Raw genomic sequence first — 21,449 nt, forward strand, 5'->3', positions numbered from 1 at the left:
CCACAAGCAACAAATCAAAGATCAAAGTGTCTGTAATACGCCATGCTGTGAACATTTTTCCGAATGCAGCAATGGAAAATTCATTTGATTCCCTTTTTATTAACTTCCGAATAACAATGAAAATCTTCGTTTAGCAAAGGAAGATTATTTCATCAAACTTTTTAAACCTAAACTTAATAGCTTTAAATGCATTTATTCTGTGTACATCAATATTATCATATATAATGTTATACTATTGTTTTGGCGCAATTAGTTCACGATTATGATGTTAATAATAATAATAATGATAATAATAATAGCCTTTATTTATCCAGGATAACACAAATTAGCATACAGTTAGTTTCCATTGTGGTCCTGCATTAAAACATATACACAAACATAAAATTAACATCTAAAATTAGTATGAACATGAATACGATATAAAAGGAAAAGGGGAAAAAATATAGCATAAGACACACCTAATTAGTGATAAAATTATTACCTAAATATGAATACATGACATTAAAGGAAAGAAGAAACAAGAGATGTTTGTAAAACACATATGCCCCCCATGGTGCAAAATTGAAAAGGGTTATACACACACACATCATTTAATTGAGAGTAGTATCATCAATTCAAAATATTGAGCAGACAATATCTTCCTATGTCAAGGGTGGATTGACCATGTGACCTAAAAATCAATAGGGGTCATCAACTCCTGAAGATGTACCAGTGTACCAAGTTTGATGTCTGTCAAGCAAAGGGTTCTCAAGATTATATTGAGCGGACAGTATATTCCTATGTACAGTTAACCCTTGACCTTTGACCACGTGACCTCAAAATCAATAGGCGTCATCTTCTCCTGAAGATGTACCAGTGTACCAAGTTTAATGTCTGTCAAGCAAAGGGTTCTCAAGATATGGAGCAGACAGTATATTCCAATGTCCAGTTTGACCCTTGACCTTTGACCATGTGATCTGAAAATCAATAGGGGTCGTCTTCTCCTGAAGACGTACCAGTGTACCACGTTTGATGTCTGTCAAGCAAAGGGTTCTCAAGATATTGAACGAACAGTATATTTCTATGTTCAGTTTGACCCTTGACCTTTAAACATGTGACCTCAAAATAAATAGGGGTAATTTTCTCCTGAAGATGTACCAGTGTACCAAGTTTGATGTCTGTCAAGCGAAGGGTTCTCAAAATATTGAACGGACAGTATATTCCTGTCTAGTGTGACCCTTGACCTTTGACCATGTGACCTCAAAATCAATAGTGGTTGTCTTCTCTTGAAGTCGTATCAGTGTAACAAGTTTGATGTCTGTCAAGAAAAGGATTCTCAAGATACTGAGCAGACAGTATATTCCCATGTCAAGTTTGACCCTTGACCTTTGACCATGTGACCTCAAAATCAATGGGGATCATCTTCTTCTGAAGATGTACTGGCGTACTAAGTTTGATGTCTGTCAAGCAAAGGGTTCTCTAGACATTGAATGGTCAGTATATTCCTATGCCCAGTTTGACCCTTGACCTTTGACCATACGACCTCAAAATCAATAGGGGTCATCTACTCCTTAGGATGTACCAGTGTGCCAAGTTTGATGTCTTTCAAGCAAAGGGTTCTCAAGATATTGAGCGGACATTATATTCCTATGTCCAGAGTAGATTGACCCTTGACCTTTTGACCTGAAAAACAATAGGGATCCTCTTCTACTCATAACTAACCCACATATGAAATATCATTATCATCAAGTGAATGGTTCTCAAGATATTGAACGGACAACACATGGTCTACAGACCGACCGACAGACAGACCGACAGGTGCAAAACAATTTTTCAAAGGGGGGCATAAAAATAGCATAAGACACGCACACCGCTACCCGATGTTATGACGTCATAATGAATGTTTAATTACCTTTCAACGTTACTATGAAACTGAAACATTCAAGACAAACTGCCTGAAGAGCCGTAAGGAACTGATCGTTGATTATTATGTGATCATTATGGATTTTATTCTTTTAAATTTTATATATATAATTATATATATGATCTTGTACGTGTATATGAAATTGTATTATATTGTACATGTATTGCATGCACGATATCATTTGACATACATTGTAGTATTCATACCAAATTACAACATATGATACTAATTAAATCTTGCAAAATGGAGAGATTGGTATCATAACATTTATAGTAGAAATATATGATCATGGCACACAGCATTGCATTTTATTGAAGATTTTTCTGGTGAGTGTAATTAAGCCCCATTTATTGATGGCCTTCATTGAGGTGAGCTATGTGGGCATTGCCCACCTCATGTTTTCTGTCAATGAAACAGTTATGCACCTGTTGAAATGCAATCCGTTTCCTTAAGCCTATGGATGTTGTTGATATTTAATAGTAATTACTTTGAAATTCCAGTTTTTGCAAATCTTGCTGAACACATACTAATCAACCGTTTTGAATGTAACAGAAGGAGGCAGGACATGATATATGCAACATGAATTTCCTGGACGTAGTTGTGTTGTATGTGCTTGGCTTCACCGTTTGTCTGATTCTGTACCTCTTCGCAGACAGCAAATACTTAAAACATGGACCAGTAGGAATATTACGAAAACTTGCTTGGAGGGTAAGATCTCATGGATTTAAATATTTCTAAAGTTTTACAAGTTTTATTACTGCAATTGGTTGTCATCCGTCATCGTGCGTTAACAAATGAACATTTTTAACTTCTTCTAGATTACTACCAGTCCAATTCTTTTTACTCGGGTGACCTATTGCAATTGGTTTGCGTCTGGCGTCATCCATTAACAACTTCTTCCCAGAAACTACTAATCTTGACCAAATTTGGAATGTTGCATCTGTAGGTGAAGGAGATCGAAAATTGAAAATTTCATGACCCCCCACCCTAAGGGGCTTTAATTTTGGTGGAGGAAACTGTAAAATTGATGTATTTTAAAAAAAAATCTTCTTCTTTACTCCTGGGCATCTAGCAGAGAAATTAAGTATATAGTACTGATGAGCAAGGAAGCTTCTACCAAAATTGTAAATTTCATGATCCCTGGGGTAGGGGTTCTGACCTCAGGTTGGGGCCAAACTTAATATATAGTGTTTATGTGTAAAACACTTAAATAATATATTGATACTAAATTGAAAGTAAATGTGTATTTAGAAAGAGCATGCAGGTAGTCCTTTACCAAAATTGTAAATTTGATGATCCCTGGGGTAGGGGTTTTGGTATTAGAGTGGGTCCAAAATGGCCAGTTATTAAATGTGTGAACAATAGAAATGTTTAACTTCTTGATAACTATCATTCCAATTCTTTTCAAAATTGGTATGAAACATCTTTGGACAAGGGTGACATAAACTGTAAATTTCAGGATTCCTGCACCCCAGGGGCCCTAGAGACTGGCAAAAACTGCCCAAAATTTACCAATTTTCAAAAATCTTCCCTACAACTGCACATGTTTAAAGAAAAACTAAATGCATAGTGATGTAGAGCAGGAAGGCTTCTACCAAAATTGTAAATTTTATTATCCCCAGGATAGGGGTTCTGACCTCAGGGCTGGGTGAAACATACTGTATAGTGTTTATGTAAAACACTTAAATAATAACTTTAGTGTTATTGATACTAAATTGAAACTAAATGAATAATTAGAAAGAGCAGATAGTTTTTACCAAAATTGTAAATTTGATGATCTCCAGGGTAGGGTTGTGACCCCAGGGTGGGACCAAACTTGGTCAATAGTATTTATGTGTAAGTTTGCTAGCTGATACTGTATAAAATCTAAATTATGCATACTTAGGAATAGCAGAAAAGGATGTACAAAAAATGGTGAATTTCACAACCCAGGGTTTTGACTCTAAGATGAGTCCAAATTAGTTATAATATCTTTTAATGATTAATGTGAATACACCTATTATATTATGTAAAGCCTTTCATCAGTGTATGCACGCTTTTGAGGGCATTGAAGTTTTATCTTGTTTATACTAGTGCTGAACATTAGAATTTAGCTTAGATATTCAGTTCATAAGGCCTGTGGTCTCTTGTTTTATATTTAACTAGATGAAGTCTTGAAGGTAAATTGAGAGGGTTTATGTTTCAGCTGTTAAGACATGTTGTACCTTGGAAATGGATAGAAGCTGTTTTAACCAAAACACATATCTTGCTTAACTCAAGGTAATAATAATAGGATAAATTGATTTATTATATACATGTACTTTCAATTTCATCTTTTTTTCTTCTTTAAAAGTTTGCGGGCATATATCACACGATGTATGCCTGGAAACATTCTAGCCCGCAAACATTATGTCACAATCAATACACAAGCAAATTACTGCTGTTAATTAATCAAATTTGTAGCAATTGGTTTTTGTCCGTCGTCGTGCGTAGTGCGTTAACAATTGAACATTTTTAACTTCTTCTTAGTAACTACCAGTCCAATTCTTTTCAAATTTGGTATGAAGCATCATTGGGACAAGGGGACATAAATTGTAAATTTCAGGACTCCATCACCCCTGGGGCCCTAGGGGCGGGGCAAAAACTGTCCAAAATTGACCAATTTTCAAAAATCTTCTCAAGAACCACACACATGTAAGAAAAACTAAATGCATAGTGATGTAGAGCAGGAAGGCCTCTACCAAAATGGTAAATTTCATGATCCCCGGGGTAGGGGTTCTGACTCCAGGGCGGAGCCAAGCTTGTTATATAGTGTTTATGTGTTAAACACTTAAATAACATCTTCTTTAGTGTTTTTGAAACTAAATTGAAAGTAAATGGATAGAGCAGGTAGTCTTTTACAAAATTGTAAATTTGATTTTCCCTAGAGTAAGGGTTTTGACCCCAGGGTGGGGCCAAACTTAGTATATAGTATTTATTCGTAAGTTTGCTGATACTGTATAATATCTAAATGCATACTTACGAATAGCAGAAAAGGATTTACAAAAAATGGTGAATTTCACAACCCGGCCAGGATTATGACTTTAGGATGAGTCCAAATTAGTCATATATTTTGATGTTTTAATTTAATACACCTATTATTTAAAGCCTTTCATCAGTGTATGCACTTTTGAGGGCAGTGAAGTTTTAAGAACACATCTTGTTTTATACTGTTGCTGAACATTAGAATTTAGCTTACATATTCAGAACAGGAAATTTTTACTAGATTTCATAGCCCATGGAAGTAGTGATACTTTTTCACTAGTATTCAGGGGACCGATAAGGCCTGTGGGCCTCTTGTTTGTGTTTTTCATCGTTTACCCAGTTAAACCAATAAAGAAATTGTTAAAAATAAAATTATTTTTAGTCTCTAAATGAAATTGAAAGTATATAATAAAAAGGTTATAGACTTTGTATGGGAAAGCATGACAACCTTGTTTTTTGTTCCCATACTATGGTGTCCGGATAGGGCCATTTGCAAAAGCGTGACTGTGCGTTAGTCACAACACGCCGTCACGCCAACAAGCATTACGCCTTCGCGCAGCGTTGCTTGTCTGCGCGAAGGCGCGTTGCTTGTTGTCGTGAGAGTGCGAAGGCGCGTTGCTTGTCTGCGCGAAGGCGCGTTGCTTGTTGTCGTGAGAGCGCAAAGGCGCGTTGCTTGTTGGCGTGAGGGCGCGTTGCTTGTTGTCGTGAGAGCGCGAAGGCGCGTTGCTTGTTGGCGTGAGAGCGCGAAGGCGCGTTGCTTGTTGGCGTGAAAGCGCAAAGGCGCGTTGCTTGTCTGCGCGAAGGCGCGTTGCTTGTTGTCGTGAGAGCGCGAAGACGCGTTGCTTGTTGGCGTGTTGTGACTAACGCACAGTCACGCTTTTGCAAATGGCCCTATCCGGACACCATACCATACAAAGTCTATAACCTATAAATACGATCTAATCAAAGGTAATTTTGATCAAAATTTTTAAAAGAATAAGATGAGTCCAAACGACTCGTACAATTCATGTCCTGTAAATAATGACAATTTTATGCATTAATTTTATCTGCATTGATTTCCAAGTTTACATCCCCAGAATATTTGCTTCCTGGACAAAAAAAATCAATCTGCTAAATAAGTTGACTCCTAGTGTAACTTTTGAGACACATGCAATTATTTCAAAGTTAATAAATATCATTATTTTATTACAAAGGAAAAAGATGATTTGGGGTGAGAAATAAATCACCAAAATGAGCTAGTAGTCTCTTAATGATTTGCTATCAATTTTCAAACAATTATTATCATAGTGTACATGTATATGTAGTTGTTATAAAAATATTTTAACACATTTGACATGATTACATTGTTTTTACATTGTTTTTATGCACAAATCTGAAGCAAAAAAAATTTATTTTAGGAACCAGGTTTTCCGTATGATGTTTGGAACTATGATGGTCCTTGGCCATGTTGAATACATTCTTGACATTGTATCAATGCTGTATAGATACAAACCTGATGAAAACCATGTCATAATTCCAATATGTCTGGTATTCCTGAACCTCTTTTTCTATCATAAATGCTGCATGGAAGATCCAGGCATAATTAATGCTAGGACCCTTGACAGATATAAGAATGTATATCCTTATGATAACAAGATGTTTAAACCAGGGGTAAAGTGCGTAACCTGTCAACTAGAGAAACCTGCCAGATCCAAGCATTGCAGTAAGTAACAGTACATTACAAAGACAAGTTCTGCATCAACATTTTTAGGTCACCTATTGCAATTGGTTGTCATCTGTCGTCGTGCGACGTGCGTTAACAATTGCACATTTTTACCATGCAGTCCAATTCTTTTCAAATTTGATATGAAGCATCTTTGGGACAAGGGGGACATAAAGTGTCAATTTCAGGACTCCAACACCCTTGGGGTCCTAGGGGCAGGGCAAAAAATCTTCTCAAGAACCGCACATGTTTAAGAAAAACTAAATGCATAGTGATGTAGAACAGGAATGCCTTTACCAAAATTGTAAATTTCATTATCCCCGGGGTAGGGGTTCTGACCCAATTAAGGGCAGGGCCAAACTTGGTAGAAATTAAATGTTTATGTGTACAATACTTAAATAACATCTTATTTAGTGCTATTGATACTAAATTGAGACTAAATAGATATTTAGAAAGAGCAGGTAGTCCTTTATCAAAATTGTAAATTTGATGATCCCAGGGGTAGGGGTTTTGGTATCAGGGTGGGGCCAAAATGGTCAGTTATTAAATGTATGAACAATAGACATTTTTAACTTCTTCTTGATAACTATCATTCCAACTCTTCAAATTTAGTATGAAGCATCTTTGGAACAAGGGTGACATAAATTGTAAATTTCAGGATTCCTGCATCCCTTTGGCCTTAGGGGCGGGGCAAAAATTGTCGAATTTTAAACAATCTTGCTTACAACCGCACATGTTTAAGAAAAACTAAGTGCATAGTGATCGATGTAGAGCAGGAAAGCCTCTACCAAAATCGTTATATTTCATGATCCCGGGGTAGGGGTTCTGATCCCAGGGCGTGGTCAAACTTTGTATATAGTGTTTATGTGTAAAACACTTAAATAAATCTTCTTTAGTGCTATTGAAACTAAATAGATATTTAGAAAGAGCAACCAAAATTGTAAATTGATGATCCCCGGGGTAGGGGTTCTGACCCAAGGGTGGGGGCCAAACTTATTATATGTTATTTATGTGTAAGTTTTCTGATACTGTATAATATCTAAATGCATACTTAGGAATAGCAGAAAAGGATGTACAAAAAATGGTGAATTTCACAACCCAGGGTTTTGACTCTAGGATGGGTCCAAATTAGTCATATCTTTTAATGTTTTAATGTTAATACGCCTATTATATTATGTAAAGCCTTTCATTAGTGTATGCACTTTTGAGGGCATTGAAGTTTTAAGAACACATTTTGTTTTATACTGTTGCTGAACATTAGAATTTGGCTTAGATATTCAGAACAGGAATTTTTTTTCTAAATTTCATAGCCCTTGGGAGTAGTGATACTTTTTCACCAGTAATCAGGTGACTGATAAGGCATGCGAGCCTCTTGTTATGTCCCCTTTCCAGAAGGGACATTGTTTTAGTGTGAATTCTTCTTCTGCTTCCACTTCTTCTGCTTCTCATACAAAGTTTGTCAGGGCCATAACGTTTTTGTCTTTCGACATAGGCCTTTGATATTTGGTATATGGGTATACCATGATAAGACAGTGTGTCACATATAATTTTTGATGTTCTTTCACCTTGACCTTTTATGTATATGTCTGAATTAATAGAATTTGGGGGACATTTTTTTGTCTGGACAACAACTTTTTAGGTAACCTATTGCAATTGGTTGTCGTCTGTCGTACGTTAACAATTAGGGCTGAAACGATACACCCCCTTCACGATACAATACATATTGCAAAACTTATGCCACGTACGGTTCAATACTTTCAATACGATACAATTTACAGAAGAAACCAATAATAACAATGAAGAAAAATTTAATTATCAAGATTCACAATCATAATTCTAAAAGCAAAATGTTTTCAAATTGCCAAACGGTAAGATGCTTGTTGCTCTGTAGTTTTAACTTATAAAGTTCATTATTATTTTCATCAGCCTCAATCAAGGCTAACAACAGTCTGAACGTTATTCGACGCTATTTTGTCCCTCATGCAAGTAAAATTAATAAGTACAGGCCGAGCCTGATGTATTTTACTGATCCCATGGGTACCAACATTTTTGACCCTGTGACCTTGACCTTGGAGTTTTTCCTACTTTTTGAAAACTTTAACCTTGCTAATAACTTTTGTAAGTGATAGAGCTTTGATATTTCACATGAGTATTCCGTAGGACAAGATCTTTCCGTGGGTACCAATAGTTTTGACCCAGTGACCTTGACTTTGGAGTTTGATCTACTTTTTGAAAATTTTAACTGTGCTTATAACTTTTGAACAGTAAGGGTAGAGCTTTGGTATTTCACATGAGTATTCCTTGTGACAAGACCTTTCCGTTGGTACTAAACCTTTTGACCTTGACATTTGACCTACTTTTAATTTTTTTTTTTACATTGGTCATAACTTCTAAATGGTAAATATTAGAGCTTTCATATTGTACATGAGCATTTCTTGTGACAAGATCTTTCTACTGGTACCAAGATATTTGTCCTTGTGACCTTGGTCATCTTCGGAATTGGCCATTATGTGGGGCATTTGTGTTTTACAAACACATCTTATTAACTTCTTCTAAAGATAACTACTATTCCAATTGTTTTGAAATTTGGTATGAAGGATCTTTGAAACAAGGAGGACATAAATTGTGAAATTAAAAATGGAATTACTATACATACAATTGTAATAGTGCTTATATTATTTTTTCTTCTTTATGTTTACAATTTGTAAATGTAAAATCTTTATTGAGCATATATAGCAAAATTACTGAACAACATTATATAAATACTGGATACTTTACAACATGAAAGAGATATGACCTTATATATTCTCGGCTTATGTTCTACCAAAGTGTAACATAGATACATGTAATAGTTATACACTGAATTTGAAATTGCATTTTTTTCCAAAATTCATTACAAGTCACTTTAAAGAATTTTTTATCTAATGTTTTTAAAATACATGTTTTGTTTATTTGTACTCACGAAATAATGTTAATGATTTATTGAAAATAAAACAACGATAGATATTAAAAATGTTTATTTTATTTTTTTTTTTTTTCTCCCGACCGACCCTAAATTTTATTTTTAAAATCGGTAAACCAATAAATTAAAAATATGTGGCCTTGGGCATTAAACAACAACACCACAAAGTCAGGGTGACAGTCATTTCAAATAACTGCTGGGTATCAGATTCCAAGTTGCAACTTTTTACTGACAGCGCAAGGGGGGAGGGGGGTACTAGGGGGGTTTGGCATCTATTTCGCAGGTGGGTGGGCCCATTCTAGATGGCCATTTACCTGGATTAGATCCAATATTATTAGGGACATGGCTTTTCTCGAGATGTTCCCAGTGTATGTTGCCCTGCTATTATGGCCCCAGTCATTAGCCAATAAACGCATTTTGTTCCACATAGACAACATGGCGGTCGTGCACATCCTCAACAACCCAACATCAAAATCCAAACGTGTAATGCACCTTGTTCGCAAGATTGTCCTGATCACACTCAATTATAACATCACTGTTAAAGCCCAGTACATTCCCACAAAACTCAACAAATTTGCAGATTGTATTTCTCGTTCACAGTGGACCAAATTTCGTCGCCTGGCCCCCTCAGCAGACCTCAGATCTATGCCTCTACCAAACTACATCTGGAGATCTAGAATCCCAATCAGCCTGGCTTATTAATGCCCCAATATCCACAAATACCAAAAAAGCATACATGTCAGACTTGCATAAATACCATCATTTCATTTCGGCCTACAAGCTTCCTAACTCCTGGCCCATCACAATAAAAACCACACTGTACTTTAATTATTGCATATCTTTCACTTCAAAACCTCTCAACCAACACTATCCAGCTTTATGTGCGAGCCCTGTCATATCTCCACAAAATAAGGCTATTGCCAGACCCAACTAAGTCATTCTTGGTGACCAAACAGAGTTGTTGAAATTTTTAAATCACTGTCAGACATTTGGTCTGACTGAGTTAAAGGTTCTGTCAGACCGGACAATGTTTTTTCAGACCAAAGAAAGAAACAAAAGAACTGCACCAAAATGCCTTTTATTGTTTTAACAGAAATGCATCTTCCATTCATATTTAACCAAATACGGTCAGTTTTCCAGCCAACTTGGAAGTCAGTAACACCACGGAAGACTTCATAATTTTTTAAGTGGTCCAGGTTCAGCATTTTTTTTCTTTTCTTACGAAGTAGTTTGTTTTACATCCCATCAGGAATTTCCCCTCATATTGAGACGTCACCAGCTGTGGGTGAAATACCACAAATTTAGACCTATGCTTTGTACTCCGACTCCAACACCGTAGTAGTGAGGGTTCTTTAACATGTTAAAACCTGCCATAACATTCGAGGTCATATCCGAAAGACCTGTGACTCTCACTGCTAAATACCGAACATTTGGCGAGCATATATTTACATCTTAGATCTGACATGGCCATGACACGAGCAGAACTCGAACTCGCGACCTTCCAGTTATGAAACGAGCACTCTACCACTGAGCTTTTTCTTTCTGGGTAGAGAACTTTTCACAAATTTGATCGGCCATGCAGCCATGTTGTTTGAGTGACTTTCACTTGTGCATCCCGAACCCGAGCTCTAAAATAATCAGACCACAGCTGATATTTTCAAACGGTCATTTGGACCAACATTTTCTAGCAAGTTATCGGTCCAGGGAATTTTATACCGGCCTTGCCGACAGGACCGACAGTTTTCGACAACTCTGCCAAATCAATTCAAGGCCTAAAACGCACAAATGCAAACCTCCCTAAACCTGATGCTCGCTGCCCTATTACCATCAACATTCTGCATCAAGTTGTACGAGTACTCCCACAAGTAACCTCATCACAGTACGAAACAGCCCTGTTCAAGTCGGCTTTTTGTTTAGCATATTTTGGCCTTTTGAGGGTGAGGAAAATTACAGTCACAAGTCAATTGTCTCACAAAAATCAACATACCATCAGATCTCAGGATGTCATAATTGGTCCTATAAAAACTTGCGTAAAAATTCTAATCCCTCATTCAAAAACCGACCAAACAGGGCACCAAACCACCTTAGTTATTAAGAGGGAGCCCAAATTCCAGTCAATATGCCCAGTGCAGGTACTACACATGTTCCAGAACCTGATCGAGACCTCTAACCTTTCCGTCTTGTTCATTCTTTGTGCATAGTGATGCAGTCCCCCTTACTAGATACCAATTTAACGCAATTCTACAAAAAGCTTTGGTAATTGCTGGGGTTCAGGGTCATTTTGCAGCACATGTGTCTCGGGTCATTAAGTTCTTTTAAGCCTTAACTCCCTGCATTGGGGGGGGATTTACTTTTGTGAAATGTGTACTCGGGTCATGACGAGTCCATCATATCGATGGCTGTTGGCGGACCAGGGGAGATAAAAAGGAATATTTGGATCTCATCTGGCCTGTTGTTCCTCCCCCATCTGTCTGTTACGACGGAGGGCTGTCAAGTGTGCGAAGCTGGTCGCCATTCTAAGTCAGTGAATTTGTCTACGGTACAAAGTAAAATATGAATTGGGAGAATCATTAGCCTCAGCATGGCTTGGTTTCTCTCCCCACCTCTTTTAAACGGAGGGGAGACTGTGTCTCAGACAGTCTGGAGTGCCTTGTGTGGTACGAGGAAGTACCGGCACTATTACCCAGCAGCAATCCCCCGGAGGAACAGGGACATCAGGTAGATCCAAAACCATTCCAAGTCCATTATGTCATACACGCATTTGGACTTCCGGCACCTGTGTGTACCATGGGGCCACCGGTTTGCCCGTTCTACATTGTTATGTTGGTATCCGGTTATTTCCCCTGGTTTGGATTTGCAATGCGGCCATACCATCCACTCTCCCAATTAGACACTCAAACTGTTTTGTGTGCTTATTTTGACATTGTGTGAAATGTGACGCATCAGCTGACTAGTTACAACTGAATTATGTAAATATGGGATTTGTTTGCTAATGTTATCTATAGTGAAAACCTCAATAAATTCTGTCCACCATATACATTTTGTGTTTCTTGGGGCAGTTTCGGGAAACTATAGTGGTCATTTGTTCCTATTATACATATGAGGAGCAAGCCAGTTTCTGTTAAATTAATAATACACGCTTCATCATTAAAACTAGAACAGAGAAAACATGAAAATCTTCAAAGTGAACTGAAATCAAACAATTTGGATCACAGTAACATATAAATAGAGACCCATGAAATTTTCAGCATTCGACAACATATCTCAAGACCTCCATTACGCTGTTCTCGGGCACTAAGATCTAGATGCTGTCAGAAAAGTTCATTGAATGAAACTGTAGAACATTTCAAACGTTGTCTGAATTTTTCGTATCTTTGTAGTATTGTATAAAATAGCATGCGTATTAGTTGTACTTTATAGGATATTGTATTTAATAATCATTTAAAAGTTCTTTTTAAAAATTCGATATTTTGTTTCTTACATGATAAGTTCTTTCACTACATCTTAATTTTGAAACACATTGTGAATTCAATGGGATGTTTATAGATATAAAAAAACCGAAATGTTTGTCTTTGAAATTCCACAATATTAATTTATCAACTTTCATTAAACTATAAGAAACGGGAACGGGGTTGTTGTTTATAATGCAAATCCCATACTATGCATCAAATATCCTCCTTCAAAAAAAATATTTAAGATCAATTTTGGATATCTCGAACCCCCGGATATCTCGAAGTTTTTTCGAAGTCCCTCGGACTTCGAGATAGAGATATTTTACTGTAGTTTAGTAATGAATATAAGGACTCATTTGAACACAGAATTATTTACACAAGGGTAGTTGTATGCTGTTTGTGTGAACGATCGCCAGTCTTGAGACTTGATCTGCAGTCTATTATGTACAACATGGTTATCTACGGCAGGTCATTCTAGTCATATGTAGTCTAGTCATTTGTGCATGTAATTTGCCCATGTTGTTGGACCATTTTGTGATTCCTGTTTTGTTTTATTGTATTCACCACATACATGTGTGTGCAACAACACTACCAGAATAAACTGATCTACCTGATCCCAAGTGTTTTTGATTTGACTCTAGAGTGTTAGGTGTATACAGTGGTATAACAGGCTGAGATCGGGCAGTCACACATATTGAGACGTTAAGTTGCATGGATAGTTCAGACCTAACGTTGATAACGGCGACAATTGCTTTGTGCTCGCATCAAATCACAGTAATTGAAGTGAAATTGGCGTGAATCAACACATTTTCATTGTCCACTTTTAAAAATAAAATCAAGAAGTTTGTTCGTGAACTTGACATTACATTCATTTTATTTCAGTGTGGAAAAAAAGCGGAAACTTTTCCAAACTTTCACTTGTGAATTGAATCAAATGACTACAATAGATAATTTTGTGTGTGTGTGCGTTTTAGAGAAAATTTGTTATAAAGAAGTTCGAAAAATCACACCACACGTTATTTTGAGGGTTTTAAAAAAAAAAACCACCATTTTCCCCGTAAGGCCATAACAAAGTTCTCATGCAGCAAGTGTCAGCTGATTGTCAAATGGAGCATGTGGACCTCGTGTGTAAAACAAAAACTCGGGGAAAACTTAAGCAGGGTGTCAAGTCCCTATTTATTCCTATATTTTCCTATAAACTTGAAGGTTCCTATATTTGCCCTATAAGTCATTTAAAAAAAAATCTCTATAAAGCCCTATATATCAACCCCCCCACCCCCCCCCCCCACCCCCACCCCCCAAAAAAATGACAGTCCTATTTTCAAAAATGATAAAAAGAAATATATATGAATGTCTTAATCATTAATAAAGAAGTTATTTCACACCTCTTCACATTAAATTTGCATTGAGATCAGATAAGCTGTTTCTGGCAAAGTACCTTGTAGTTGATACCATCTATCAGGTGTAGCCAGGGCAGCAAAACTTAGGCCATGCTTATTGATACAAATCATACCCATGATACATTCAAATATGTATTTTTGTTATTTTTGACAAAACAATACTAATGATACTAAATTAAAATGAAATGGATATTTAGAAAGACCTGGTAGTCCTTTACCTAAATTGTAAATTTGATGATCCCAGGGGTAGGGGATTTGGTATTAGGGTGGGACCTAAATGGTCAGTTATTAAATGTGTGAACAATAAATTTTTTACACTTCTTCTTGATAACTACCATTCCAATTCTTTTCAAATTTGGTATGAAGCATCTTTGGAACAAGAGGGGCATAAATTGTAAATTTCAGGACTCCTGTACCCCTTTGGCCTTAGGGGCGGGGCAAAAATGTGCCCAAAATTGACCATTTTCAAAAATCTTCTTCTCTAGAACTGTACATGTTTAAGGAAAACTAAATGCATAATAATTAATGTAGAGCAGGAAGGCCTCTACAAAAATTGTAAATTTCATAATCCCCGGAGTAGAGCTTTTGACCCCAGGACGGCCAAAGTTAGTATATAGTGTTTATGTGTAAAACATTTAATTAACATCCTCTTTAGTGCTATTGATACTAAATTGAAACTAAATGGATTTTTAGAAGGAGTAGGTACATGTAGTCTTTTATCAAAATTGTATGATCCTAGGGGTAAGGGTGGTGTTATATTTATATTAATGACTTGAAGGACTTGTTTAAGTTTGCTGATACTGTATAAAATCTAAATGCATACTCAGTCTTACGAAAAGCAGAAAAGGATGTACAAAAAATGGTGAATTACACAACCCAGGGTTTTGACTCTAGGATGGGTCCAGATTAGTCATATCTTTTAATGTTAATACACATATTATATTATGTAAAGTCTTTCATTAGTGTATGCACTTTTGAGGGCATTGAAGTTTTAAGAACACATCTTGTTATATACTGTTGCTGAACATTAGAATTTAGCTTAGATATTCAGAACAGGATTTTTTTTCTAGATTCCATAGCCCTTGGGAGTAGTGATACTTTTTCACTAGTACTCAGGGGACCGATAAGGCCTGTGGGCCTCTTGTTACGTGTCAAGAAAAAAAACCCCAAAAATCCAGGAGCTGATGCTAGATTGATATTTAATTAGATTGTTATGAAAAGAATAACTACCAGTATGATGATTGTATAAGAACTGTCTATTGAATGGAAAACTGTCCACATCTGAAAGGATTTTGTCTTTTGTTTGTTTCAATACGTAGGACCTTGCAGAATTAAGGAATGCAGCTCAATTCTAGACTACGTTTATTAAGATGTTCAAATAAGCATGGCGAACTACAAACGTTAAAAACATAACAATATATAGAATAACGAACCCGATCAAATCATATTGTTACATCCCCTTTTCTTTAGTTGAACTGTTATGGACGTTGAAGACATTTATATTATGTTTGAAATGACTAGGGCCAAAGTAATACTGCTTTATAGACTTATAACATATATGACTAGCACTGACATAAATTAAATGACTAGAAATTCAGTGTCTCTGAGTATTCAATGCAATTTCAAATTAATAAGATCAGCACAATATAAGAAGAACTTTTCTAGCTACAATACCTAACAACTAATTAGTTCTCTACTAACAATAATAGTCTATGATTTCACAAAGTCATTGTATTTTGCTGGGGGCCTGACTTCGCGTCCCGATCGAGTGATAGTGTTTTTAGATTCTTTTATTGGATTTGGCTTGGGGACCGCTTCGATTTCACCTGGGATATCCTCTGGATTGTCACATGACACAGGGATCTTGCTTGATTTTCTTAGGTGTTTCCTGTTCCTAATATAACTACCTCCTGCTTCTGTTTTGACTTCATATGATCTTATATCTGGTTTAGTCCCAGTTATGGTTCCTTTTTCCCATGGTCTATGAGGAGTTTTTACGCGGACTGTCTCGCCGACTGATAATGGTGGCAATGGATGCGCAGCTGTTGTAGTATTCTGCTTGTTTTTGCTTGGCCATGTCTATCTTCTCCTTCTCAAATGAGGCATCCTTTGGTTGTAGTAGCTTTCCTTTGGTAGGGAGGAGTGTTTTTTGTTCTCCTACCCATTAGCCGCATGACTGGGTTGGCGTGTTTCGGTAATCCAACAATGCTAGGTAAGGATCAAATTTTGCATGTTTTGCCTTCCTTAAAATATGTTTGGCCACTTTAACAGCTTGTTCGGCTTTCCCATTGCTTTGTGGGTAATGAGGCGAAGATGTTGTGTGTTCAAATTCCCACATTCGTGCAAAATTTGCAAATTCCTCAGAGGTAAACTGTGGACCGTTGTCTGACATGCATAGGTCTGGTATTCCATGTCTTGCAAACTGAGCTCGAAGCCTTTTGATGACCTCCCGAGATGTCATATGATCCAAGGGATCCATCTCAAAGTATTTAGAGAAATAATCAGTCGCAATCAGATAATTACGTTGGTCAAATGTAAAGATGTCTAAACCAAGTTTTGCCCAGGGACGTGGTGGTACTTCTTGATGTTTTAGAGGTTCTTTTGTTTGATTGTTGTCAAAAGCGCGACATGTTTCACACTTTTGTATGAAGTCTTTGACCTCAGCGTTCATTTGTGGCCAGTATACTGATTCTCTGGCTCGTCGCAGGCATCCCTCAACTCCAAGGTGTGATGAATGAATCCTCCTCAGCATATCCTTGCGGAGTGTTTGTGGAATGACAGCTCTTTCTCCTTTGAAAATGATCCCATTTTGAATAGACAGCTCATCTCTTATATCGAAGTAAGAGCCTATGAGCGCTGGAATGGAGTTTCTGTTGTTTGACCAGCCATTGCTGATAGTTGAGCCTAACTCTTGTAGAGCAGCATCTTTTGCAGTTTGATTCTGAATGTCTTCTAGACGGTCTGGTGCAATGGGTAAGAACTGGAGCATATTGATTGCTTCTACTGTTGATTCGAACTTTGACGGTTGTTCGTTAGGCAGATATGCGCGGCTCAAAGTATCTGCAATCTCCATGTTCTTTCCAGGACGGTACTTCAAGCGCACCTCATACTTCTGCATTCTGAGTAGCATGCTCTGGAGATGCTTTGGAGCTTTGTAAAGAGGCTTGTTTACAATTATCTCTAGAGGTTTGTGGTCTGATTGGACCAATACTAGTCTTCCAAATGTGTAGACATTGAAGCGTTCAAGTCCAAATACCACTGCTAGAAGCTCTTTTTCAATTTGCGCATATCGAGTTTCAGTTGTAGTTAATGCTCGGCTGGAGAAGGCAAGTGGTCTGTCATCCTGTAACAAAGCTGCTCCGAGTCCTTTTTCTGAGGCATCACATTGCAATGTTAGTTCTTTTTCTGGATTAAAGTACTGCAATACCGGATCTGTTGTGACTAAATTTTTCACTTGCCTCACCGCGTTGTCATGCTCTGATGTCCAGTGCCATTCAATGTCTTTCTGGGTGAGCTTACGTAGTGGTTCACAGATGTCACTGAGTTTTGGGAGAAATTTTGCCAAGTAGGTCACAAACCCAATGAACCTACGTACTCCAGCAACATCAGTTGGATTCAGCATATCCAGGACTGCCTTTACCTTTTCAGGGTCTGCTTTCAGTCCTTCGGCTGTTATTGTATGGCCAATGAATTTCACTTGTGATTGGCGAAACTTCATTTTGTCTTTGTTTAACTTTAGCTGCTTTCCTCTGCATCGTTCCATGAGCCGCATGAAGTTTCTGTCATGGTCTTCTTGTGCTTCTGCTACTGTCTTTCCTTCCCCGATCACAAGTATGTCGTTGTGTATACTTTTTACTCCAGGCAGCCCTTCGAGTGCCTGGTGCTGGCGGCGCTGGAATTCCTCCGGTGCTGTGTTGATTCCAAATGGCATGCGGAGCCAACGGAACCTTCCAAATGGACTGTTGAATGTAGTCATGAGGGAGCTCTCATAATCAAGACGAACATGCCAAAATCCGTCTTTGGCATCAAGGACACTGAAACATTTTGCATCGGACAAATCAGGCAAGATGTCATCAATAGTTGGCATTGGGTAATGTGCTCGCTGAAGTCCCTTGTTCAGATCCTGAGGGTCTATGCACACTCTAAGTTTCCCACTTGGTTTTCGTGCTACAACCAAGCTTGAGACCCATGGTGTTGGTTCAGTCACTTTAGCTAAGATTCTAAGTTTCACAAGTCTTTCTAATTCATTTTCTAGGTCTTTCTTGATAGCAAGTGGGACTTTGCGTGGTGCATGAATGACTGGTTTTGCATTTGGATCTAGCTGCAAGTGGTAATCTCCCTCAAGTAGTCCTAATCCTGTGAACACGTCTTGAAATTTGCTACAGACTTTTTCTCTTGTAAGTGCTTCTGTCTTTTTCATGCTGAGTTCAAGAATATTTTCGTTTTCAACTGTGATCAATTTCAAGGCTTGTGATGCTTTAGAACCAAGTATTGGTTGACATGGTCCATCAAGTACTACAAAGTCTGCTTTGTACTTTCCTCCGTTCTTCGGATTTGTGAATTTAAGGTGACATTTGCCCAGTGGCTTGATAGTTGTGTTGTTGTACATAGAGAGTATCTGGTCAGTCTTTGTGATGATATTTTTGTCACTCAGGTACTTGTGTGGGAGGATATTGCACGTGGCACCACTGTCTACTTGAAATTTCACATACTGTCCATTCACAGACAAAGTGGCAAATACTTTGTTTTCGGTGGCTTGGTTAATGGCGTTGATTGATTCGCTGAGGTTTCTGAGGTCGACACTGTAGATAGAATAGTAGTCATCCGAGTCCGATTCAACACTCTCTTGGATTTGGTGTACACTTGATTTGGTAGAGTTGCATACCTTTTCAAAATGATGTAATTTGCCACACTTCCCACACTGATGACCATATGCTTTGCAGTTTCGTTTTCCCTTTACATGGCGACTTCCACAGTACTTGCACTGACTAGAATCCTGTCTGTTTTGTTGTTGCTGCTGATGTCTTTGTGGTTTTTGTGGCTGCTTCTTGAAGTTCTTCTTGTGTGAGTTCATTGTATGCACAGATGCTCCTGCTGCCTGTGGTTCAATTTCTTTGTTTTGCTCTTTAGAAACTTCAGTTGCCCTGCAGACCTGAATACATTTATCCAAATCCAAGTCTGCCACACGCAGAAGCCGTTCTCGCAGTCCAGAATCGCTTACGCCACAAATGATTCTGTCTCTTATCATAGAGTCTTTACGTGTTCCGAAGTTGCATGTGTCAGCCAAGATTCTAATTTCTGCTAAAAATTTGTCAAAAGTGTCACCTACTTGCTGACTTCGACTGTAGAATTTATATCGCTCCACTGTCTCATTTTTCTTAGGGTCACAGTGTTTGTCAAATTCGTCTAGAACCATCTTCACAGTGATGTTTTTCTCCTCAATGTCGACTTTGTTTCCATGCTCATCTGTTGCTTGGAATTGTATTGTGCTATGGATTTCCCTCCCCTTGTGTCCGAGAAGATATAACAAAAGTTTTACCTTTTGTGCTTCTGGCTTTTTATCCATGCTTATGTCAATATATAAACAAACTTCCTCTTTCCATTTTTTCCAAGTCTGGGACAGGCTATTGGCATTGAAATCCATCGTTTCGGGCGGGTGGAGTACGTTTTCCATTGTCGAATTTTGGCACGTTCTCGAACAATATCAAAGGGAGAAAATGTCAGGTTTTTCTGTTTATTGTGGCTGGTACACAATATCCGTACTCACAGTTTACAGTTCAGGACTTCTGACACCATGTTTCAATACATAGGACCTTGCAGAATTAAGGAATGCAGCTCAATTCTAGACTAAGTTTATTAAGATGTTCAAATAAGCATGGCGAACTACAAACGTTAAAAACATAACAATATATAGAATAACGAACCCGATCAAATCATATTGTTACATGTTTATGTTTAATATTATTTCTTCTCCAGTAAGATACTATGCTTGCTTGATTTTTATGCAGAAACAATAAACTTTTATACAAATTCTTTCATAAAAACCCAATTTACTCCTATAAATCTGCTGTAAAAATCCCTATATTTGCCCTATAAACTGCAAAAAAATTCCCATAATCCTATATTTTTTAGACCAAAAGTGGCTTGACACCCTGAGATTTTATCACAGCAATTAAATGTACATCCGTATTTTCAAGCTATAGTAACGAAGTACTTGGGTACTGGGCTGTAGAGACCCTCGGGGACTAACAGTCCACCAGCAGAGGCCTCGACCCAGGGGTCATAATGTAAAACTTATACAGTTCCAATTTTGATGTATGTCTCTATATTTTCTTGTATATATGCCTATTCCTAACCGGCCTTTACATTAATGGGCACTGTAATTAGATAAGATAATATAGTGCTGAATCATCTTTAGTTTAATCGTCTTTGCATGCATGTTTAAATGGTTAAAGTGTACACTTTCTTTAAATTTTACAGGTATTTGTGACAGGTGCATTCACAGATTTGACCACCATTGTATCTGGACTAACAATGATGTGGGTGGACTAAATCATGGGACTTTTGTGCTCTTTCTCTTGACTTTGATTGCCATCATGATTAATGGTGTTTGGGTCGCTAGCAGAAGTCTCTTGCTATATACAGAACACTACAAGCTAATGCACACCTCAGTCATGGTAGCAGATGGTCCTATACGAAACATCACCTTATCCATTCTTTTTCAGGTAAGACAATGATGTACAGAAGCCAACAGGGTCAAACTTCTATCCCTGTAGCAGTATTTGTAACTATACGCAATGAGTCATTTGTTCAATGTAAATGTAGAAATGTTATATAAAAAATAAATCTTTTGACTCAAGCTCAAGCGTATAGGAGTTTCGAAACATTACACACCCTCTGTTGTTATAATGAGGCACTCACTACAGCGTACAAATGGTAAATTTACATGGAACAAATGATGAATTGAAGTGTACAGAACATGTGGCACTTTTTGAGTTGTGTAAACCATGATTACAAACCAGGAGGA

At 37.5% G+C, this 21,449-nt stretch overlaps 1 protein-coding gene across 1 annotated transcript in view; it reads left to right on the forward strand.

The window, feature by feature from the left end:
• LOC125669020 (palmitoyltransferase ZDHHC4-like) overlaps positions 1 to 21,449 on the forward strand; it is a 48,768-nt gene that overhangs the window by 12,185 nt on the left and 15,134 nt on the right. The window contains exons 3-6 of the mRNA XM_056161387.1: positions 2,456 to 2,611; positions 4,089 to 4,162; positions 6,304 to 6,608; positions 20,903 to 21,147. Coding sequence (XP_056017362.1) covers positions 2,456 to 2,611; positions 4,089 to 4,162; positions 6,304 to 6,608; positions 20,903 to 21,147 — 780 coding nt within the window. The remainder of the gene's footprint in view (positions 1 to 2,455; positions 2,612 to 4,088; positions 4,163 to 6,303; positions 6,609 to 20,902; positions 21,148 to 21,449) is intronic.

The sequence above is a fragment of the Ostrea edulis genome, chromosome 4 (genome assembly GCF_947568905.1).
Source record: "Ostrea edulis chromosome 4, xbOstEdul1.1, whole genome shotgun sequence".
In the NCBI taxonomy this organism is placed as follows: Eukaryota; Metazoa; Mollusca; class Bivalvia; order Ostreida; family Ostreidae; genus Ostrea; species Ostrea edulis.